At 39.6% G+C, this 25,441-nt stretch overlaps 1 protein-coding gene across 1 annotated transcript; it reads left to right on the plus strand.

Moving 5' to 3' along the window:
• gcgrb (glucagon receptor b) lies at positions 1 to 25,432 on the plus strand (the record flags this gene model as incomplete). The annotated part of the gene is made up of 13 exons (XM_080029197.1): positions 1 to 54; positions 599 to 695; positions 802 to 909; positions 4,636 to 4,724; positions 5,126 to 5,232; positions 5,987 to 6,143; positions 7,288 to 7,447; positions 8,881 to 8,941; positions 9,087 to 9,156; positions 21,130 to 21,218; positions 22,113 to 22,257; positions 24,541 to 24,582; positions 24,998 to 25,432. The coding sequence occupies 13 exons, from the start codon at positions 1 to 3 to the stop codon at positions 25,430 to 25,432; spliced, it is 1,614 nt and encodes a 537-aa protein (XP_079885323.1).
• Positions 25,433 to 25,441: the final 9 nt, after the last annotated feature.

The raw sequence follows: 25,441 nt of genomic DNA on the forward strand, positions 1-25,441 counted from the left end.
ATGTCCCAGGTGTGTCTCCTCTTGGCCTTCCTTACGCTCTGCAGCTGCACAAAGGTACAAAGGACCCACAGCCTTTTTCTCTCTTTTTGACCACTCTCTCAGCTGGTTACATAGAGTCTATACATTACAAGCAAGAATTTAATCATGGGAAAAGGCTGTGGTGACATTGCCGAAACGTTGACATCCAGGCTGCGTTCCAATACCCATACTTTCTACTATTTAGTAGGCTATGGTAGAAAAAAGATTCAGTATGTCCCGATTCTTGTGGCCAGATTTAGTATGGTTAGAAATACCCGGATGTTTACTACATCCGTCCGAGATTTTTAGGTTTGAAAACAGCCTGCTATTTGGCCGATTCCGATTCCGGAAGTGAGACTCCATATGAAACCAAACAGGGATGCCACAGATATAAAAGCAAGAGGCAAGATCAGGGCGCAATGTTATGATGAAATAAATAAGTCAAAGTAGGTCCCAAGCCTACTGCATCCTAACTAGATTCTCTCTATGGGCAGATGTGGTATGTAGAATAGAAAAAAGAAAGAGTATGCGATTTGTAACATAGGGAGTGTTTCAAGAAAGTTTGTTTTTGCCCCTGCAGGTCTCTGCTACAAACTCCCTGGAGCTTGTGAAGGAGAAGTGGAGCAGCTACAGAAACCAGTGCCTGGACTACTTCAACACCACGCCTGCTGCCACAGGTGAGGGGAACCTCTCCACACAGCATTAGCTCGTGGCTAAGCTAGAAGCAGTAATGAAGGAATCCTAAAGAACAGATTTGACTCTCCACTCTGCTCTCCACTGCAGGGCTGGTGTGTAACAGGACTTTTGACCTGTACGCTTGCTGGCCCGATGGACTGCCAGGATCCACTATCAATGTCTCCTGCCCATGGTTTCTGCCATGGCACCACAAAGGTCTGTCTCTGTGTGTGTGTGTGTGTGTGTGTGTGTGTGTGTGTGTGTGTGTGTGTGTGTGTGTGTGTGTGTGTGTGTGTGTGTGCGTGAGTACGTGTGCACTCACATTATTTTTTCTTGGTGGGAATTCATTCCTCTGTGGCACCAAAACATAGGCCAATAGAAAACACACAGACAAGCTGTGGACAGGGACACGATAGAAACTTTTCATAGAAATGACCAGGATGTAGGGGAGAACTGGGTAATGTGAGACACTTTTTACATGTGCGCCCCTCTAAGCGAGCTAAAATGATTTATCAGTCAAATTGACACATTTCCCATTAATTCAGAATGTTTCCTAGAAATGGGCATTAGCAGAATATATTCAAGAGAAAGGGCAGTGAAAATATGATTGTTTTAAAAACAGTTGTCTTGTGTCTCACTTTACCCCAGCTGTGGGGTAAACTGAGACAGACCAGAGAAATCAAGGGGGTAAACTGATACACTTACTTTTTCCACTCTGAAACTACCATAACAACACATGTTGTAAGAGCTAGAATCCTGACAACTAGCTTGAAAACCAAATATTCCAAAACTAATGTCGGACTAGTAACAGAATCATGGGGTTTGGTCAATTAAGCAAAAAAAGTTTCTAAACACTTGAAAGTAACTCTGATCAAATACAACATATAATTCATATTCAATAATTTACATTCAAATGACAGATAGAACCAGTTAGATTAAAACACAGTCTGGGGTTCAGAACACAGGACCCTTAGAGCCAGCTAGTGTCTGGGGGTCAGAGCAAATAACAATCAGAGCCAGCTAGAACCGCCTGGGACTCAGGACACAGGACTAGACCCAGCTGTAATTTTCCATCTTTTGAGTCTTTGATTAATATTGTTCTGCATTTGTTTTATTGGGATCATTCATTGAATAAAGACATATTACTTAAAGTCTATTGATGTTAAAGGTCACTCTCCTGTCCCCCACATACAAACCATGCCCTTGCTGACACCCCTTCAACCATCAACCCCCACCTCCAGCCCACATTGTCTTTTGTCTTATTCAAACTAGTCTCCTTGCTAACTCAAATATAATGGATTCATTAAAAGAGGGCACAGACACTGTCTCACTTCACCCCACAGCATTTGTCTCACTTTACCCCACTGCCACAATTTGAGAAAAAACTACCTCTCTCAGCAAATCAGGCTAATCTTCAGTTATCATCATCACATGGTTTCATATGTTGGTAGTTCATCAACATGTATGATATAAGTTTTTCTTCCTGAATCAATTTGCTTTGGCACAACAATCGATTAAGTTGACAGAAAGAAAATGTACTTTTACATGCAAAAATACATTTTTGTGAAGAAAACACGCTTACAACATCACCATGAGGTCCTCTCTTTCATGGCCAATGGGAAATGAGAGGGGCTTTAAAACATATATCTCACGTGACCAAAAATGTGTTCCATTGCCTAGATACAGGGGGTGTCTCACATTACCCGATGTCTCACATTCCCCCGTTCTCCCCTACTGAATAAAAAAGAAAAACATTTAATTCCAAGGGCTATGTGCAGAAAAGCTAGTGCTCAACACATCTGCATAGAAGCTCAAAGTTCTCTGATTTAATGTCATCTCGTAAAGTCGATGGAAAATGCCTGGCAGTGGATGGAATAAATCTGAAAAGTCTGTTAGATGGATTCTATACTGATTTGAATGTAGCGTAGTGTGGTTTCAGAGACTTGATGTGGCTTTAGTGGTAAAGCCAGATAGAAGTCCCCGATCACTTAACTGCTGCCTCACACTGGTGTTAAGACTTGTTTCCTGGGGCAGTGCACTTGTCTTGAGGAGCTTCCTCCAGGGCCCTCCAGGTGGGTTGGAGGCTCTACATATGTGTGAAAGTGAGCTTGTCTCTTGTTATTTCCTGTTAAGTGGCTGACTGTCACTCTCCAGAAAGGTGTAGATAGCCTCAGTCCTTAACCTCAACCACCTCTCCTGTCGTTTTTTTTTCTACCGGTTTTCTACCATTATAAATTCAATATATATTTGGACTGCATATTAGAAGCATATGAACACAGCATTGGAAGTGTTCTCCTTGAGATGTGTAAAGCTGAAATGGGCCTTTTTAAAAATGTCTTAAAGCTCACATATTATGCACTTGGTTGTCAATTTTATATGGTCCAAGTAGTCCCTAATACTTATTTTTTTAAATGTTTGCTGAAAAACCCGTTCAGATCATTTATTGTAGCAAGCCTCTATACCCTGATGTTCCTCTGGTCTCCGGATGACCTATATTGGTGTCTGCAGCCTGCGATCTGGCTGGCCACTCCCACCTCTCTGCCGGGCCCTCCCACCGTCTCTGCCATGCTCTCGTGATACTAGAGAGACACTGCGTGACTGCGAACACAGTGTTTACCCGGAGCGAAGCCATACTTTGACATAACAGTTTGACATGACTTGACATGATTAAAACCAGTGAAAACAGTAGCTTCAAAGTTTGATTTCTACAGGAATAACTTCCCACCCTTTGTGGTGTTAAAAACGAGGCATTATTAAACTCCAATGGGAAAGCTAAGTTAGTGTAATAGAAGCAAACGTTGGGTGCTACATCCGAAGCTACATGTGCGCTAACGGCTAAAAGTAACACTCAGATGATTTAAAACCAGTGAAAACAGTAGCCTCACATTTGGTTTCTACAGGAATAACTTCCCACCCTTTGTGGTGTTAAAAACGAGGCATTATTAAACTGCAGTGGGAAAGCTAAGTTAGTGTAATAGAAGCAAACGTTGGGTGCTACTCCCGAATCTGCATGCTACACTAGGTAAATAACAGGCAAACAACCATTGAGGCTAGTGGCGCTACATGTTATAAAACCGACTGTTACAGCGTGCACTGGCAGTGAGACGTGCCTGTTTGTAGCGTTCTCTCTTCTGATTGGATATCAGTTGGGGGATCCCAGCAAAGTTTATTTGCCGATTACATGCAGAGTGAGTGACTGAGAGATCGGAGTTATGAAACAAGCACACTATATAAGTGATCACTGTATGAATATAGGACACATATATTAACATAAATAAATCGCTTACTTTACCTTTAAAGTGTGAAGAAAAAAATCTGCAGATTTATCAATAATATTAACTAATATAAATATGGTCAGTGGCAGCATTTGTTGTTAAGCACATTGGGATTCACGCTCAATTGCTTTAGAGACTAAGAGATTTTTCCTTTTTACATAGCCAAGCTAGCTGTTCCCCTCTGTTTCCAGTCTTTGTGCTAAGCTAAGCTAACAGCTAAATTAGTGTGTGAATATCACAGGCATAAGTGGTGTCGTTCTCTCTTTTCATTCTATCAACAAGGAAGTGAATAAGCGTATTTTACAAAATGTCTAACGATTCCTTTACCTCAAGGTACACACAAGGTCTGCTAAGTTTTTTGCTCATGCAAACGTCTATACTTTGTCATGTGTTGTTAACAACTGAACTACCACCTGTTGCCCAGCAACAACTTAACAAACTGCATCGCCAGAGGAAAGGCTAGGTTAAATGCTCTGGAAAAAGAAAATCATTGCATGTTGAGTTTTGAACTTTTGAATTGGACTTAACATTAATAGCACGAGATGATGTCAGAAAATATTTATTAATAAATAAACAAATGATTGCGAGGGCATTAAGCAACTGCTGAACAGCGCAGAACACATGTCACCTTATTTAAAAATCCCATTAGCTTTTTCTGTGTGAACAGTTCCGCAGGGTCTGGTGTACAGGGTCTGCAATGAAGATGGTCGATGGGCAAAAAAGAATACCAGTGAATGTGAGGACGACCCTGGTGAGGTGTGTGAGTACAATACAGTGTGTTTGTGTGTGCATGTCCGTGTATACAATTGCGTACAGTAGTGTTTGTGCGTGTTTGTGTGTGTGGACCAGGCTAGACTTGTAAAGTAATTGTTTGATGCTCTTGATGCTGCTTGATGTGGCAGATGGCTCGAATATATTGTGAGTCGCAGTCACAGCCACTTTCACAAATCGTAATTTGCTTCGAAGGGCTGACATGATATAAAATGACTCAGCACGTGTTAATCCTCCCATCTGTTAAAAAAAATACACTTTAATATCCTCTCCACATCTTTTTGGTGCCAAATCTAATCTAGAGTGTCAGGGTGCGGGGGCGGGGGCAGGTGTGAATGAAGGCAATGCATGGGAGGGACTGACTGTATCCTGTTGGCTTTTTGCAGCAGCAGTATGGCCGCATCCTCAGTCATTTACGGATGACGTATACAGTGGGCTACTCACTCTCCCTCGGAGCTCTGCTACTGGCCCTGGGAATCCTCATCACCTTCAGGTACAACATGTACGAGCAGTGAAAGGGGGGAGGGAGGGAGGCTAAAGAAAGAAAGGATGAATGAAGGAAGGGACAGAGAGAGATAAAAAGTAAGTAGTAGTAGAAGTAATAAATATTTTATTTCGGTCCATGACCACAAAGACATAATAATACACCAATCAATAATTTAAAAAATAAAAATAACAATGGCCGAAAAGGGTGTAGGATGAAGCCGATCTACCTACCCTCTTGACGTTACCTATTATATATCACAAAGCAAGAATATTTGAAAAAAAATATATAGTAATGAAAGACTAAGAAAGTAATAGCCTGCATTTATAAAACAGAAAAACAGTTGTCAGTTAAACAAAGCAAAACAATAAAATACAAAAAATTCAATAAAAATAAAAAACTGAATGAATGAAAGGGGTAAAGAAAGTGGGGAAAGTGAAGGAGGGAAACATGGAGCGTGGGAAAGTTTAGACAAAAAAACAGGGAGGGATAAAGAAAGGAAGGAATAAAAAGGATATTCAGGATTCCAGGGATGCAAAAAAAAAGGTTTATTGAACAACATAAAAGTTAGTTAGTTAGTTTTATTGTCACATACACAATTGCACAGGGCAATGCATAGTGAAATTATTGTGTATGAGTCCGGCTGTCATTCAACTATATAAAGTGCAAGATTTGATTATAATAATGATTGGTCGGGTGAGTGGTCACTGGGTGGTGGGCTAAGTGACATCATAAAAGTCACACGCTGTCACTTGTGCACCAGGAAGCTCCACTGTATGAGAAACAACATCCACATGAACCTGTTTGCCTCCTTCATCCTGCGGGCCGTGTCCATCCTGGTTAAAGACGCCCTGCTCACCCTCACACTGGACCCCAGGAGCAGCAGTGACACACGGACACAAGCTTTGGTCAACATACCGGTCAGAGCAAACACACTGCACACACACCTGAAATTTGTTACCGCAAACATTTAGCATTTTCCATTAGATGTTTTGTGTATACGGTGTGACAAAGTTAGGGTTATTATAGTAATGCTTAGCATTACTAGAACCACTTGATTGTTTGTTGGGTAGAGCATAGATCTTGTGTAAGAGTAGACACAAACTCTTAGGAGCCATTACCTCAACTTCCACTCCCTTACTCGTCACTTCAGTAGAAAAACATCCCACTACTTACCACAATGGTAGTTGGACATAGAGAATAATAACGAGCTACCTACATACACAGTGTACATTCAGATGCTGCATATTTTTCTCTATGGCATTTTTCTGTCTTACCTCTTTTTGGATATCCCAAAAATCTAAAAGCTACATCACACACATACATTACGGGAAATGATTAGGTTTTGAATTTCGTATATACAGTATCTAGACAGTTTGTGTCTTTGGTAAAGGGAAAGAGTTATTCTACCAAGCTTTCATTTCTGCCTGTGCATTTGAATATTTCTACAGTCATATATATTAACATTAGTTGAAATGGAAGACATTCAACATTTCTCTTACTTGTAAAACTGAAATTTAGAGTGGAAGAGAAAAACAAAACAAAATGCAAGCTTAGTGATTCCCTCCAGTCCCTCCAGTTCCTTTTCTTGTGATGATGCTCATATATTTGTGTTGGAGGAAAATACGAACGAGTAAAATATGAACATCATAAAACATGGTAATTGCACCGTGTCTGCATCAATCCACATTCGGAAGCAGTACGCTATTAAAAATTGCACGGTAAATAGTGGCTTTGGTACCTAGGTGAAGCAGACATTGAACACCTATTTTAGGGTGATTTGGCAACTTAAATTGCTGTAAAAGATTGTGAGCAAAGCAACAATGACATGGACAGAATCAAACATTTCATTGGCAGTACAGCAATCATTGTCTGCTAATGTTGAGCATTGCATTGTGCTGCAGTGTCACTCACAACTTAACTCAGCTGAACAGCAGCAGAGCAGTTTTCAGCCGTGGCCTCCGTGGACCTCTAAAGATGAAAATAAACATTTTCAACTTTGTTGCACTCAGAGAAGGTTTGACCTGAGCTCATCGTTGATCTGCCTTGTGTTGTTTGTGTCAGGCTGTGATGTGGTGTCGGGGCGCCATGGTGATGATGCAGTACAGCGTGATGGCCAACAACTATTGGCTGCTGGTGGAGGGCATCTACCTGCACAGCCTGCTTGTCATCACCGTTTTCAGCGAGAAGAAGTACTTCTACATTTACCTGGCCATTGGATGGGGTAAGAACCATTGATGATGCTCTGGTCATTACAGAAATACAAAAAGGTGGTATTTTTCCCCCCTGTCGGTCGGTTTAGTGAGAAGGGTCAACAGGAGTCTGACCCTATATAAGGCAGGAGTTGCAGCAGTTTTATTGAATGAAACAGGATCTGCCAAGCAGTTGCTTACGGTAAATGCAGTCACCAGCAGCAGTAAGTCAATCAGGTACAGGAATGGTTAACAGGTATGTACACAGACTATTGAGCACACACAGAGCAGCTGTGTGGGCAGCGAAGTGATACAAAGTCTATTAGGGCATCTAGTGGACAGGTGTGGTCTGACAGGCTCTGGAATGACAATACAAGGTGAGTACATCAGCTAAGAAACAGTACTCCAGGTCAAATATTCAAGTGTTCAGTAGCAATAGCAAGCAATAGCATTAGCTCACTTTTGCTTACTCAAGTGACTTGACTTGACGGCTCTCTCAGGAGCCACTAAAGGCCTCATGTTAGTCAAGCTTACTGTGATGTGTAAAACAGTCAGGATTGTGGGATGTATAATACATTAGCAGTAGAAATTAAAAGTGATTTGTTGTTCTAGCTATTTCATTGCTAAATGACAGAACTTAAGAATTTAAAAAACATTGTGCAAAACATTGTTTTCAAATAGTTGTGGATCTACTTATCCCTAATATAATAAAATATCCTTTCAAAATGCATGAATCCAGAGGAGACCTAATAAAGAAAAACATTAACAAGTCCAGGGGAGCCTTGGTTTAACATTTCAGACTGCTATTTCTCATTATTTTGAAATTAATATTCACGTTGTGATTACACTTTCATGTGGCCATTCTGAAATAACAGTCTATTTATATAGCCGTTCAAAAATGCAATTACATAGTTGTCCTGCGATTGCAAACATGGTTTCCTGTGGTTATGAATGTCCCCACTGTGCGGATATTAGAAATCATCATCATCTTGCCACAGTAGTAACTAGATTGTGCCATTGATGTCAGTGAGCCACGGTGGCCTGACAGGACAGATAATAATGCTTTATGAGCACATTAAACACTTTCATATTCAGAGGACTTACAAGTCTTCATCGGGTGAGAAGAGAATAGAAAAATATTTGTCTTGGGATAATGAGGTTTCAAACTCATCACAGTAAGAAATCAGTGATTATAGTGCTGTATCACTGGTATTGATATAATGAAATCATTTACCTGTAATAAAGGAGTTAAAAGAATGAATATAGTGCAACATATACAGTAAGTTGATCTACTGTTTGATATAACAATGAAGCTTTGGTTTGGAGGATCTACCAGGAGCACGTCACTGTCCTCACTAATCCAGTAACGACGACACCCTCAACAGCTTAACGTGTTACAATCTTTGAATTGTGTTTATTATATTATTAATAAAATCTTATCTCCCTTTCACATTGTATCGCTCAGGTGCACCACTCATCTTCTTGTTGCCCTGGATCATTGTGAAATATCTGTACGAGAACGAGGAGTGAGTTTCTTTTCGTAATATTGTTACATCAAACACAAGACAGTTAAGATGTGAACTCTTTGATGATGAGAATTTTTGTCATAGTGTATAGATATGAAAATTACAGCATTGCATTACAAAGTAAAATGTGTGTGTGCATGTGCAGGTGCTGGGAGAGGAACATAAACATGGGCTATTGGTGGATCATCCGTTCTCCTATACTGTTTGCCTATCTGGTAAGACTCCTCGTATCTGTCTGTGTGTCTGAACATTCATACTGTCATTCTAAATGGGAGGAAGGATAATCAACTCCAGAGTGTGCTGGCATGTAATCGAGCTACAGATGCTCACGCACGCACCCAAGGACATACTCTACACACACACACACACACACACACACACACACACACACACACACACACACACACACACACACACACACACACACACACACACAGCAGCTGACATTTACCAACTGCGTCAGGTTCCCAGCATCCATTATCATAGTAACATCACTAACATTATGATTTCTCCTCAAAGAGTACTCCACATTATGTGATTATGTCAAAGTGCTTTGACCGATTTAAGATATCCTTGCACTGTGCAATCTATTAGTACATTATTAAAATCATGATTCACATCTTAGTCCACCGTAATGTTGAAAACACAAAGGGCTTTAGAAAAGTGACAAATTCATGATCTATTACACTGAACAAAAGAGTGGTTGGCAGTACATACTATTGCAGTCTGAATATGGTGATAAGGTGGATCCCAAACTTACAGGCCTTAAAAGAAACAGTGTCTACCGTTTCCAATTTTTATTCCTCTTTAATAACTTTTTATTGAACAAAGTGCTAAGCGTCGCTTGGGATTCATTCAATGGGCAAGCTTTGCACCAAAGGCCCTGTTGAAGGATGTGGGTTAGCCATCAGGACCAGGGATTCTGTTGCTTTACCGGAGGGAGAAGATTGTAGGCTACCTGAGCTGTCTTTAATTTGTGGGATAAGCAGGGCAGCTGCTTGTCGTTTCAACTGATGTGTTGAAAGACGTCCAGATTTATCACCACATTCGTAGTGTAAGCCCTTTGATCTAAGAAGTAATTTTTCCAGCTGTGGATGTAGTCAGTAAATCAGTTTGATGGGAAGATTAAGCATTTTTTCGTAGTTTAAATCAGGTTTAGAAGCGGGTTTTTTTGTACATCAGACACAGCCTTACAAATAATATGGAATCGTGAAGCAAATTTTCTTCGAAAGGCTTTGAGTGACACCCACAAAAGGGAAGCAAAAGTCCCTTGTGTTTTGTTTGAACTTGCAAATGAATAATTTGAGTCTGACATTTATGTACAGAATTTCTAATGTCCACAGACACATGGGAGTTAAATCTCCAAACAGGTGGTTGTTTGCGACAGAAGCATAATCATCATGAAGCAACGCTGCATAGTCTGAAATGACTGTAGCCGTGTTGTCACGAGTCAACAGCTGGTTAGTAAAGCGGGTCGATGAAAAGATCCTGTGAAGGTTTGAGGAAAAATCTGAATTCCATTGCATCAAGATTTTTTTTATCTCTCCAAGGATGAAAACAGCCATTTTCCTGCATAAACACACTGAAAGTTTTAGAATTTTTTTTTAGATTGTTGTAAAGTTCAAGGGCTTGATCTATCTACCAAAGGGTACACCTATTATTTAATTTCCCCTCCAAAATAAGTCAATTATTGTACAACAACAGGGGTGAAGATAGAAAGTTGTTTTCAGAGCATGCATCATCCCAGGTAGGAGCCTACGCATTTACTAAGATTACTGGTGTTTGGCAAAGATTACAAGTTAAAACAACATATCTGCCTTTTGCATCCGTATTGTTATCTGACGTTATGAATTTAAGTCTCTTATTTAATAAAATAGCTACACCCCACAACCTTCTATGGAGGCTAAGGTGAATAGGAAGTCGTCAGGAGGAAAGTTGGAGTGAGTTTGTGTGTTTTTGTGCTCGGTTTTGGACTGTTTCTGTGTTTTTTGGCTACTGGTTTTGGATTACGGACATCGGACTATTCGCGGACACCCTGGGCTTGATCACTGCATGGTTCAATAACGCTGATTTTCGGAACACGGACAGAAAGAGCGGAGCTAGGCGGCTAGTTGACAAACAGCCGGCGACTACGTCAGTCTCTACCTTGCGGTACCTGAGCAGGTGAACCAAAACAAACCAAAACAAATCAGAATGCCACCCAAAGGGTCAAAGGCGGAGGCGAAAGTGGAAGAGGAGTACGTACCCCTTTCCCAGGTGAGCGAGTTACTTCTCCAACAGAAAGAAATGTTTATGGCGCTGATAAAGCAACAAAGTGACAACTTCAGAGGCTTTGTGAAAGATATAATGGGCACAACCAATACACGCTTAGATGCGCTATCAAGGGAATTACATGACATTAAAACCAGCCTGCAGGGGGGCGCCTTTAGCTCAGTCGGTAAGGCGTCCCCCTCCCGGGCCGGGCCAAGCAGCAGACCCGGGTTCGATTCCCGCCCGCGGTCGTTCTCTGCATGTCACTCCCCTCTCTGCCCCATTTCACCTCTGTCTCTCTGCACTATCAATACAGCATAAAAATGCCAAAAAATATCTTAAAAAAAAACAAAAAAAAAAAACAGCCTGCAGTATACGCAGAAAGAGGTAGATGACATAAAGAATTCCAACGCGCAACAAACCGAGCGCTGCAGCGCGACCCAGACAGACCTGTACAAAATGTGTGAGAGTCTGCTGGTTGCCACGGACAAGATGGAGTACCTTGAGGGACAGTCCAGACGTAACAACCTGGTGATAGATGGCATCGCTGAATCACCAGGAGAGACCTGGGCAGAGACAGAGGAAAAGGTGAAGAAGGTGCTGGCTGAGAAGCTGCAGCTGCAGCAGGACGTGGAGGTGGAGAGGGCTCATCGCACAGGGAAACCTGGAGGTGAACGACCAAGGCCGATCGTGGTGAAATTCCTCCGACACAAGGACAGAACATCCATCCTACAGCGCACTAAGGCACTCAAAAGAACCAGAATCTACATAAATGAAGATTTCACAGAATCTGTGAGGCAAAAAAGGAAAGAGCTGATGCCAGAGCTAAGAGCTGCAAGAGAGAGGGGGGATATAGCCTACTTACGCCACGACAAGCTGGTTATCCACCCCCGTACCAGTACACCGAATCCACCAAGAGATGTTTAAATAACACACTCATCCCAGGCATAATCCAGATACGCACATAATCTACAAACCAGGTACGTTAAATGCACTCTGATGACAAACACAACTCACACATATCCCGGACAGAATGATTTATCACAAAGGATTGCTGATTATGAGGATGTGGAACTACGGACCTTTCAACACAGTAACTATCACGCACATGACATTGAAAATGATATAGATCCTGAGACTAATTTCTTTCACAGCATAAACAATGACTGCCACTACTACAATGAAGAACAATTCAATAATACCATCAAGACCAGTCATAAACTTTCAATCATTCATTTCAATAGCAGAAGCCTGTATGCCAATTTTCACAACATAAAGTATTACCTCGGACAATTCTCCCAGCCATTCAACATTATTGCCATTTCAGAAACCTGGATTAACAATGAAAGGGGCATGGACTTTGAACTCAAAGGGTATGAAATGATTTGTAAAAACAGAGAAAGCAAGAATGGAGGTGGTGTGGCTTTGTTTGTAGATACAAATCTCACCTACAAGGTAGTAGAAAACAAGAAAAACATCACTGTGAGTTGCCTGTACAGAACTCCAGGCTCCAATATAGATTATTTCATTAACTGGGTTGAAGAAAAATGTACAAAAACAAACCATAAAACCATGTTTATCTGCGGAGACTACAATATTGACCTTCTGAACCCAAACAAGCACAGAATGATAGACAAATTCATTAACACCTTATACAGTCTCAGTCTGTACCCTAAAATAACTAGACCCAGCCGAATCACCTCACACTGTGCCACGTTAATTGACAACATTTTCACAAATGTCCTAGATAACAACATAATAAGCGGTTTATTAATAAATGACATCACTGATCATTTACCTTTATTTATAGTCTATAACTGCAACTACAATAAAACCTACAAAGACAACAGACCACAATACAGACGAGTCAGAACAGAGGAATCAATGATTACATAAGAAAATAATTTGATTGCTTATGACTGGGACTCAATATATAAAGAAAATGATGTGAATATAGCATATGATAAGTTTGTGAAATCCTTCAAACAGTTATATGATAAAAAGTGTCCAGTTAGGGAAGACAGCAGAAAAAATAAACATAAAAATGATCCATGGATCTCAAAAGGATTACAAAATGCTTGTAAAAAGAAGCACACTCTATATAGAGAATTTGTCAAACACAGAACTAAGGAAGCAGAAAATAAATATAAGAAATACAAAAATAAGTTAACAAGTATTATCAGAATATGTAAAAAATAATATTATAGTACAATATTAGAAAATAATAAAAATAATATTAAAAGCATATTAAATAATGTGATTAGAGATACCCCGAGACATATCACTTACCCCCAGTATTTCAGCGAAAATTATAAAAAAAATTATAAAATGGAAGAGGTGGTTAATCAGTTTAATAATTATTTTGTAAACATTGGACCAAATTTAGCGGAAAAAATACCTATGACAGATACGTTAGCTCATGATGATACACCTGTTAAGAAAAACACAAGCTCAATGTACCTCAATCCTGTTCTTGAGAAAGAAAATATAGATGTTGTAAACAAATGCAAAAACAAAACTTCCATTGATTGTGATGACATTGACATAAAAACTGTTAAAAGGGTAATTAAGGGTATCTCTAGACCATTAGCACACATCTGTAACCTGTCATTCCAAACTGGACAATTTCCTGATAAAATGAAAACAGCCAAAGTCATACCGATGTACAAAACTGGCAATAAACACCACTTCACAAATTATAGGCCAATCTCTCTGCTCCCACAATTCTCCAAAATTCTTGAAAAACTATTTAATGACAGATTATGCAAATTCATAGATAAATACAAATTACTCACCGACAGTCAATATGGATTCAGAGCAAACCGGTCAACAGCACTAGCCTTAACAGAACTCACAGAAGAAATCACTAACTCCACGGACAATAAGAAATTTGCGATCGGGACATTATAGACTTAAAAAAAGCATTTGATACTATAAATCACAATATATTAATTACAAAACTAGAACAATATGGGATCCGGGGGGTAGTTTTGAATTGGGTGAGGAGCTATTTAGACAGAAGGCAACAATTTGTGATGATGGATGGATTTAAGTCAGAATGCTTGGACATCGTGTGTGGGGTTCCGCAGGGGTCAGTGCTGGGACCAGTGTTATTTAACTTGTATATCAATGATATTTGCAATGTATCGAAATCTCTAAAATGTATACTTTTTGCGGATGACACAAATATACTGGTTTCTGGGGAAAATTTGCAGCAACTTCTGTCCACATTGACCGCAGAGATTAGCAGACTAAAAAAATGGTTTGACAGAAATAAGTTATCTCTAAACCTAAATAAAACTAAAATTATGATATTTGGAAACTGTAAAAAATCGGAAAACATTGAGGTACAAATAGAGGGTGTAAACTTAGAAAGGGTATATGAAAACAAATTTCTAGGGGTAATCATTGACGACAGAATTTGCTGGAAACCTCATTTAAAACACATACAAACCAAACTATCAAGAAGCATTTCAGTCCTGTCCAAAGCTAAGCACTTCCTGAATAATAAATCACTCCATATTCTTTATAACTCATTAATATTACCATCTTTGTATTACTGTTCAGAAATCTGGGGAAACACATACAAAAGCTCTTTACAACCGTTGTATATTCTTCAGAAGCGAGCCATTAGAATAATCCATAATGTAACTTATCATGAACATCAACTATTCATACAGTCCAAAACTCTCAAATTTCCTGATCTGGTTGAATTCAAAACTGCCCAAACAATCTTCAAAGCCAGAAATGATGTGCTACCAAAAAACATACAGGCAATGTTTTCTGAAAGGGAGGGACGTTCAGGGGACAGCTGAACTTCAAGGTCCACCACACACGCACAACGAAAAAGAGCTTTTGTATCAGCATCTACGGAGTTAAAGTGTGGAAGTACAGAAAAGCCAAAACATAAGACAGTTCAAAAACAAATATAAAGACATCATCTTCACAAAGTACAGAAATTTAGAAAAGCCTTTCTAACATGGACATATGTAGACTGTAGTTTTGTAACATACATGGTATTTGTATTTATATTTGTAATATTTATATATGTATAGTAACTTACAATATACATGTATGGGTATTTATAATGTAATATAAATTGTTTATAGTATATATATATATATATATATATATATATATATATATATATAATTGTTTATAATATTTGTATGTGATTATATTGATTATTTGTGGATGTATGTAGGTATGTATGTATGTGTGTGTATATATCTATATATATCTATATATATATATATATATATATATATATACACTGTATATATATACAAAATGATTCGGTATTCATGTATATATGCATTATTATAGCTTTTTATTATACTGACATGCTAATAACATAATCTATCCAAGCCAAATTGATCTGTTAAGGGGTAGGACTAGATAAGTTTTTTACTTCCTCCTACCCCCTTTCGAGCATGTAGAAAGTGTATCTGTTTTTTTGCTTTTGTTTGTAGGGGAGGACAGGGGAATGTGAGGCATCGGGTAATATGAGACACCCCCTGTATCTAGGACACCGAACACATTTTTGGTCATGTGAGATACATGTTTTCAAGCCCCTCTCATTTCCCCTTGGCCATGAAAGAGAGGACCTCATGGTGATGTTGTAAGCATGTTTTTTTTCACAAAAATTTATTTTTTGCATGTAAAAGTAAATTTTCTTGCTGTCAACTTAATCGATTGTTGTGCCTAATCAAATTGATTCAGGTAGAAAAACTTCTATCACACATGTTGATGAACTACTTACATATGAAACCATGTGATGATGATAACTGAAGATTAACCTGAAACGTGAGAGAGAAAGTTTTTTCTCATATTGTGGCAGTGGGGTAAAGTGAGACAAATGCTGTGGGGTAAAGTGAGACAGTGTCTGTGCCCTATTTTAATGAATCCATTATATTTGAGGTAGCAAGGAGACTAGTTTGAAAAGACAAAAGACAATGTGGGCTGGAGGTGGGGGTTTATGGTTGAAGGGGTGTCAGCAAGGGCATGGTTTGGCACGTATGTATGTGGGGGACAGGAGAGTGACCTTTAACATCAATAGACTCTAAGAAATATGTCTTTATTCAATGAATGATCCCAATAAAACAAATGCAGAACAATATTAATCAAAGACTCAAAAGATGGAAAACTACAGCTGTTTTGGTTCTGACTGTCCTTTGCTCTGACCCCCAGACACTAGCTGGCTGTAAGGGTCCTGTGTTCTGACCCCCAGACTGTGGTTGCGTTCCGAATCGCATACTATATAGTATGTAGAAAAAAGATTTAGGATGTCCCGATTCTTGTGGCCAGATTTAGGATGGTTAGAATACCCGGATGGTCTACTTCATGCGGCCAAGATTGTTAGTGTTGAAAAGTGCATCCTATTTGGGCGATTCTGACCCACAATCCAGTGCGCACATGAAGTGACGTAACATCGACGAAGCCTATAGGTCCATGTTATGAAAACAAACGGGGATGCGACGGATATAAAAGCAAGAGGCAAGATCAAGGCGCAATGTTATGATGAAATAAGAGAGAAAAGTATGTCCCAATAGTATGTCTACTGCATCCTAACTAGATTCTTTTTATCGTCGAATGTAGTATGTAGAATAGAAAAAAGAAAGAGTATGCGATTCGGAACGCAACCTGTGTTTTAATCTAACTGGTTCTGTCTGTCATTTGAATGTTAATTATTGAATATGAATTATATGTTGTATTTGATCAGAGTTACTTTCAAGTGTTTAGAAAAATGTTTTGCTTAATTGACCAAACCCCATGATTCTGTCAAGCTAGCTGTCAGGATTCTAACTGTTACAATTTGTGTTGTTATGGTAGTTTCAGAGTGTACAAAGTAGGTGGTTCAGTTTACCCCCTTGATTTTTCTGGTCTGTCTCAGTTTACCCCACAGCTGGGGTAAAGTGAGACACATGACAACTTTTTTTTAAAACAATCATATTTTCACTGCCCTTTGTCTTGAAAAAAATCTGCTAATGCCCATTTCTATGAAACATCCTGAATTAATGGGAAATGTGTAAATTTGAGTGATAAATCATTTTAGCTCGCTTAGAGGGGCGCAAATGTAAAAAGTGTCTCAGATTACCCCGTTCTCCCCTACTAGGTGTTATCAGAAATGTTATTTCCTTGCGATTTTGTGAACCAAAAATTTTAATGACTCAGGTGAATAACCATGTATCCCCCCAAAAAATATTGAAATAACTGTAACCAGAGGAGTGCACACAAAACGGTCTTCGCAGCTAGATGGTTCGACCTCGTTTTAATGATAGTTTTATCTCAATGTAATTTTGAGGTGGTGATTTCATGTGTGCCATATAGTGATGTGATATGTATATATACATATAGGGGAGAACGGGGTAATCTGAGCCACTTTTTACATTTGCTCCCCTCTAAGCGAGCTAAAATGATATATCACTCAAATTTACACATTTCCCATTAATTCAGGATGTTTCCTAGAAATGGGCATTAGCAGAATTTTTTCAAGACAAAGGGCAGTGAAAATATAATTGTTTTAAAAAAATGTGTGATGTGGCTCACTTTACCCCAGCTGTGGAGTAAACTGATCCACTTACTTTTTCCACTCTGAAACTACCATAACAACACATATTGTAACCGTAAGAATCCTGAAAGCTAGCCACACATTCCAGAACTAATGTCGGACTAGTAAAATAATGATGGGGTTTGGTCAATTAAGCAAAGCAAATTTTCTAAACACTTGAAAGTAACTCTGAACAAAATACAAAATCAAATACAACATATTGGGCCGGTTTCACAGACATGGATTAAGCCTAGTCTTGGACTAAATGGAATTTTGAATGGAGATTGTCCATTGAAAGTACAATTTAGTCCAGAACTAGGCTTAATCCATGTCTGTGAAACCGGCCCATTATAATTCAAAAGGTTTTAATAAGATTCAAATGGAAGATAGAACCAGTTAGATTAGAACACAGTCTGGGGGTCAGAACACAGGACCCTTAGAGCCAGCTAGTGTCTGGGGGTCAAAGCATAGGAAAATCAGAACCAGCGAGAACAGCCTGGGACTCAGAACACAGGAGAAGACCCAACGGGATTATAACATCAGCCTGTCATACTCTACAACTAGGCCTACTCTACATTCCAGCCCTGAAGGTTACAGGGAAAGATGAGAAGGTGCTCTTTCCGTGTGGTTGCCCCAAGTCGTCTTCCTGGTGTATTTCCTTGGCATGATGGCTTTTCTACAATGTGTATGACATTAAAATAAAACATATGTCATGTAATATTACATTAAAATATGTTTAAGACTAAACTTAACTTGTGCCTTATGGTGGGGGAAAGTGAGACAGCATTTGGCCCACTTTCCCCCACAGCATTTGGCTCACTTTCCCCCACCACCACAATTTGAGAAAAAACTACCTCTCTTAGCATTTCAGGCTAATCTTCAGTTATCAGCATCACATGGTTTCATATGTTGGTAGTTCATCAACACGTATGATAGAAGTTTTTCTACGTGAATACATTTGCTTTGGCACAACAGTTGATTAAGTTGACAGCAAGAACATTTACTTTTACATGCAAAATACCTATTTTGGTGAAAAAAAACATGCTTACCACAGCACCATGAGGTCCTCTCTTTCAGGGCCATGGGGAAATGAGAGGGGCTTGAAAAAATCTCACATGACCACAAATGTTTTCCGTTGCCTAGATACACATTACCCGATGCCTCAGATTCCCCCGTTCTCCCCTATATATATATATATACTGTATATTGTAAATTGTTTTCTGTGTTGACCTGCGGGACTGCAGATGGAAATGAGCAAACTGCTGTATTCTGGTACAATGCATCTTTTCTCTGTGAGATTAATGTTATTTTGTACATGGTCCCTGATAAATAAACAAATAAACTAAAACTAAACTTATTCCAAACCCTCAATCCTTTATCCAAGCAGCATGTTTCTCCAAAGTCCTTGAAACACAGACTGAACCAAAAGAGGCCAGTACTTTATCTTTATTCGATTTACCTGATGAAAAGGCCCTGTGGTGTTAGTTGTTTGCCATTAGTCAATGCTAGTGTGTGTCATCATCACCCTCTATTATGGGATCCTGGTCTAAGTCACCAAAATCCACACATTGAGATTGCTCCGTTCTACTACTCATTGTACCCATAAAATATGGTTTGGAAGGCACATAATAAATAGCAAATAAACGCCTGCTAATGTTATTCATGCACCCCCAACATGCTGTTAGCTCTCAATTCTGATTAGTCATTCAAAAAGTAACAGCACAGTTCTTAATTACTGTAAATGTCTGCTCTCATTCCACCTCTCTAGAGTCAATGACTGTTCCTGAAATCATTTTTTCTTGTTTTATTTGAATAATCGTTTGAGGCCTGAGGGGAACAAACTATCCAGTACTCCCTAGGAAAAATAAACAAAGACAAACAAACGTATTTCTAGATAATAGTTAGATAAAAGATAATAGAGAAAGACGGTAATAGCTTCATTATTATTATTATGTGAGAATCGAACCTGAAGACATTTCGATATACATTCTATCTATCTATCTATCTATCTATCTATCTATCTATCTATCTATCTATCTATCTATCTATCTATCTATCTATCTATCTATCTATCTATCTATCTATCTATCTATCTATCTATCTATCCATCCATCCATCCATCCATCCATCCATCCATCCATCCATCCATCCATCCATCCATCCATCCATCCATCCATCCATCCATCCATCCATCCATCCATCCATCCATCCATCCATCCATCCATCCATCCATCCATCCATCCATCCATCCATCCATCCATCCATCCGAAATATTCATAAGCCTGTACATGGCCAGTCGTACTTTATATATTCGCTCTGTGGAAAAGTGTGTTATCAACAGACATTCCATATAGTTCACACACACACGCACACACACACACACACACACATACACACACACACATTCTATCTCTCTCTCTTGATTGTCCATCAATTTTGATGGTGACGTCCACCTTTTTGTAAACATTTTAAATAAACAAAAACATATTTTCTCACTTACTTACTTGTTCCCTATCCTAATACATGGCTACCACAGCCCAAACAGCACAGCCACCGTCAACAGACCCAGGCCCCGTACAAGCAAGCTCCAGGTAGTGACAATGCCCATAGTACCCATTCCAATTGTTCCACATCTATCTATGATATTTAATGTGGCTATACATCCCAATCCTAGACCTACATAACCTCTGAAGTAGGAAATGTAAATGTGTCAGTAGACACCGAGGGCTCCACAGGAGCTTTCCTCCTGTCCCTCCTCTGCTGTGTCCTGGCTGTCCTGTCCTCCTCCAGCCCTAGGGTCCCCTCCTTACACACCTGCCGCCATGTGGTGCGGTCAGCAGCAGTAACTTCCGGTCATCAGGGTTGATGTTACATTTCTTCAATGTGGTCTTCATCTGGTCCTTGTAGCGCTTCTTCTGCCCCCCAGCTGAGCGTTGGCCATGACTTAACTGACCGTACAACACTCTGCGTGGCAGTCGGTCCTGGGTTGGTCTCGCACACACGCACGCACACACACACACACACACACACACACACACACACACACACACACACACACACACACACACACACACACACACACCAAAATAGACTGTGTTTGTGTGGCACTGTCAACAACACATACATAACCGAACTTGGAGCGCTTATTTATTAAGTTCTGTGATAATTAATGTTATCTGTCATCAGAGAGGGTTCTGCACTGGATCACATTGTGTGTGTGTGTGTGTGTGTGTGTGTGTTGCCTCACATCAGACAGAGCCCAGAAATACTAGAGCTATGTTATAGGTGTCTCTCTTACCCATTATGTCATACGCACAACTCAACATAAAAACCGTCTTTCACATTACAGTCTGCCGTGATGTATCTACCCCTTCTCTTCTTATTTCAGATCAACTTCTTCATATTCATCCGCATTATCAAAATCCTGATGTCTAAACTCCGAGCTCACCAGATGAGATACACTGACTACAAGTTCAGGTGAGAGAACCTTTTCTCGATTGAAAGAAAAAATGAATAGTGACTGGGTGTATTTGCTAGGCAGGTGGCGGCACACAAGACACTTAAGAGGGTGGCAAGAGGGTAAATAAATGAAAAGGTTGTAGACTGAAAACAATGAATGAAAGATGCTCAGAGGCTCCTCAGAGATAGAACATACCAGTAGTCATATGATCCTTTGTTAATTAAGGAACTCTGATTGTAGCTGCTTTAAAATTTGAGGATTTAAAATTTTTTGACCTTGCGTTTCGCTTCTGAACTAGATATGGTGCTGAACCATAATCAAATATTACATATTTCTACTGTTAAATGTTTGTGCATCATAATGTTTCATGATTATAAAATACTGTATTTTCTTCAGGTGTGTAGCAACGCATTATGTGATAAAATGTCAAAATGTAATACATTACGGGGCGCCCTTAGCTCATTTGGCAGGGCGTCCGTCCCCCCCCCCCGTTCTATGCATGTCACACCCCTCTCTGCCCCATTTCACCTCTGTCTCTTCACACTATCAATAAAGCATGAAAAATGCCAAAAAATATCTTTAAAAAAATAAATAAAATATGAAATACATTACATTAACTAATTTTAAGCTTTAATATACAGTTCGAATGCAATTTGTAATAAACTAGTACATATTGTGGTAGTTACAAAATGCGGGGGTTTCACTTTCTTTTTTGAATTATTATGCAATTATTTATTACAGAATGCGTTGTAATGTATTACAAATTGTGTTCAGGCTGTTTATTACATGTGTGTGTGTATGTTGGATTTGAGTGGACCATCTGAGTCCTTAATAAAGATTATTATTATAACAAAATGTGTCAGATTATTACACAGATGATCCCCATGTCCCTTTGCCCTCCTCTGGTCCAGATTAGCAAAGTCCACCCTGACCCTCATCCCCCTGCTTGGGATTCACGCCATCCTCTTCACCTTTGTCATCGATGAGTCGGTCCCAAAGGGCTCCATGCTGCGCCTCATACGCCTCTTCTGTGACCTGCTCTTCAGCTCCTTCCAGGTCAGAACTCACATTCACTTGCCCTGCGTTCCAAATCACATACTTTTTCCTTTTACTACACCACATACTAAAGTACAGAAGAGTTTTAGGGCAACAGGAGGAAAACAAATTAGATAAGGAAGATCTCTTTTTCATTATGTCGATAAATGTCAAGAATAAAGACGAATACTCCTAAATGCTATTGGAGTTAGTGGGGCATTTATGTATTTTCAGCATACTACAATTGACGTGCATGTATTTGGACATCCTAAATCTTTTTCTGGCATACTAAAAAGTAGGTAAGTATGGGTATTGGAACGCAGGGTTGATCAATTTTACGTACTCCCACTTCAACCCTGAAATATTTGAACATCAGAGCTTTTCTCTGTGTTTCTTTCTTACAAGATCATTTTTGAGCCTGTTGTTTCTCTCAGACACCTTAAAAATCGTAAATAAACTTGCCATGCTGCTATTTTTTATGAAGTTTACGTTAAGTCCCCACACATTTGTTGCATTTTTAGAGCACTGAGCATTCATTTTTGATACATTTATAAGACGCAGTGCAGTCATCTGCTCAGTGTGAAAGCAAAGTTCCAGCACTTTCAAAATGTGAGAGTCATACAAGGCCATGGAGGAAACCGCTGTACAAATGTATTTTCATTTTCATTTTTTTTCATTTAACTTTTATTTATCCTCGAGAGACCAATTGAGGGCTGACCCTCATTTACAATGAAGTCGAGTTCAAAACAAATTCAAAGGAAAAACAACAATACATACAAAATATTCAATGCAAATACATCAAATACACAACAACAAAACCAATTGAAACATTTACACAGTGGTGAAGAGTGGCAGCAATTAAAATTAAATGGGTGAAAGTACAATATAGCCTAATTAAAACAGTTACAGGTAGAGTTTGGCAGATTTAAGATAGTTTGTTTAAATTGGTTAAAGGATATGAAGGTATTTAGTTTAATTTGTTGCTGTAAATTGTTCCAGGAGTCGGGGGCACTGAAGCTAAAAGCTGTCTTTCCCAGCTCAGACCGGGCTTGTGGGACATAAAGCATAAGCATGTCAGTGGAGCGGGTCTGATAAAGCCCATCTGAGATTTGCAGCATTTCTGTTAAATAACGAGGAAGCTTCCCGGTCAAGGCTTTGTAAATAAAAATGTGCCAATGTGCGTCACGTCTCTCTTTAAGGGTAAAGTATAAAGGATGAGTATAGAGTTAGTATTTAAAATTGCCCTTTGGTATTTACCCGAAACCAAATTTCTGTTAACATTTAGTGTTACTCAGCACAAATGCATCATGTTTTTTTTTGTTAAGTGTTTTTCAGTTTAAACCTGTATAACAGATGTTGCGTTAGACTTTCCTGTCAGTCAATTTGATGGACAGCGTCGTAAAAATTCCATCATAATCTATTAGTGCCCGTAATTAGATTTGAATTTTTAAACAACAATAAGACATATTTAATAGCGTTTCATTTTCATTCGTTCATTTTCATGTTTTAATAGTTAAAACACAAATCACACTGATAGATTATGCCTTGTTATGTGGCACATAGAGAAAAGATGAACAGTGACACCGACAGTTCGGGCACTTTTCATGTCAACACCACACGAAGCAGATGAATGGTTTGTTTTCTGCTATGACAGCGGAGGCCACTATTCAATGTAATTAGCTGCATTCAAGTTTCTATTGTAAAAAAAAATTCAGTCAATGACTGAAAAAAAAATCGGTTAACTATGGTTAACCAACTATGGTTAAATTGGTTGACTGGCTTACCTTTTTCTGGAACATTACGGCCAAGACATACCTGTAGAGCGGTGGGATGGTGTAAAATTAAAAAACAAAGAGGGACCCACTCATGATAAAAATGGCTTTATTGTTTGCTGTACAGGTGGTCAAAAACTCCATAAGGTGCCTTTAAACTAGACTTGAAAAGGAGTAGAATTGCTGGGCTTACAATACATGGACCATACAAAGTATACCTCAAAGTATTGTCTGCTATGGCTTACAGGTGTATACAAATGAATGAATGAATGAATGATTTATTTCAAATATGCAACAACAATACAATATTAAAAATGCATCAACAGGAGTCAGCACTAATGACTCCTGCACTGATAAGGCCGCCAAGCACTCTATAAAAAATGCCACAACATATTTGAAAAGGGGTGGGAAGAAGTAAAAACTTGTTCAATCCCACCCCACTTCCTTAAACAATAAGACAAACTGAGTTACATTATTTCCTTTTTCCTTATCTGACATGACTGAAGTGTTAAAACTCCACCTTCTGTTTCAGGGCCTGCTGGTTGCCATCCTCTACTGCTTTGTCAACAAAGAGGTGAGACAGATATGCTTTTATGTCGAGCAACCACCTTTATTTAATCCCTGCCACTGCTGCGGTTCCTTCCTTTCCCTTTGAAGAGAGAATACATGAGAAATGTTTTCATCAGAAGTGTTCCTGTTGCAAGTCTTTGTCGGTCTCTCTATCTCTCTAAAAGCTCTGTCTGTGTTCAAGTTCTACTTTATTTATTTTCTCTAGCCTTACAAAGTGGAACAGACACCACATCATCCCTCTGCTTATCTTTAAACCTTTAAATGTAGTTTTTGGCAAGAGACGTCCGTCTAGCGCTCAAAATTAAGTGATCTGGGTCTTATTTAATCTTCCTCGCAAATCTTCATGTGCTGTCCCTCTCTCCTCTATCTGAACTCTCTCTCTGTCTCCCTCTGCCGTGCCGTATCATCCCCCCTTTCAGGTGCAGTCGGAGATGCTGAAGAAGTGGAAGAGGTGGAAGCTGGGTAAGGACATTGACGAGGAGTACCGTCACACGCACAGCCACACACCGCACATCAAGAGCAGCAGCATCGCCAACGCCAACCCGCCCGACCTCCACCACCATGAGGAGGACAACACGGGCAGTGACCCCGGCCCCGGAGACTCTCCCCGCCCCCACAGAGAACCCGGCTCTGCCGCGCCCGAGGAGAACCGCCGGCTGGTCGTGTCCTATAGCAACGGCACAGGGAAAGGCCGGCACGCAGCCAAGAGCAGGCACGCCCTGCAGCTCTGCTTCCTGCCACAACGAGGCGCCGCCGCCAACCGCGTCAGCACCGCCACCGAGGATCTGTGTCTGGAGGAGATGGCGCAGTGTCGCACGTCATATCCCCTGAAAGGAGAGGAGACTAATGTTTAGGGTATAGGA

Source organism: Ammodytes marinus (assembly GCF_949987685.1).
Source record: "Ammodytes marinus genome assembly, chromosome: 6".
In the NCBI taxonomy this organism is placed as follows: Eukaryota; Metazoa; Chordata; class Actinopteri; order Uranoscopiformes; family Ammodytidae; genus Ammodytes; species Ammodytes marinus.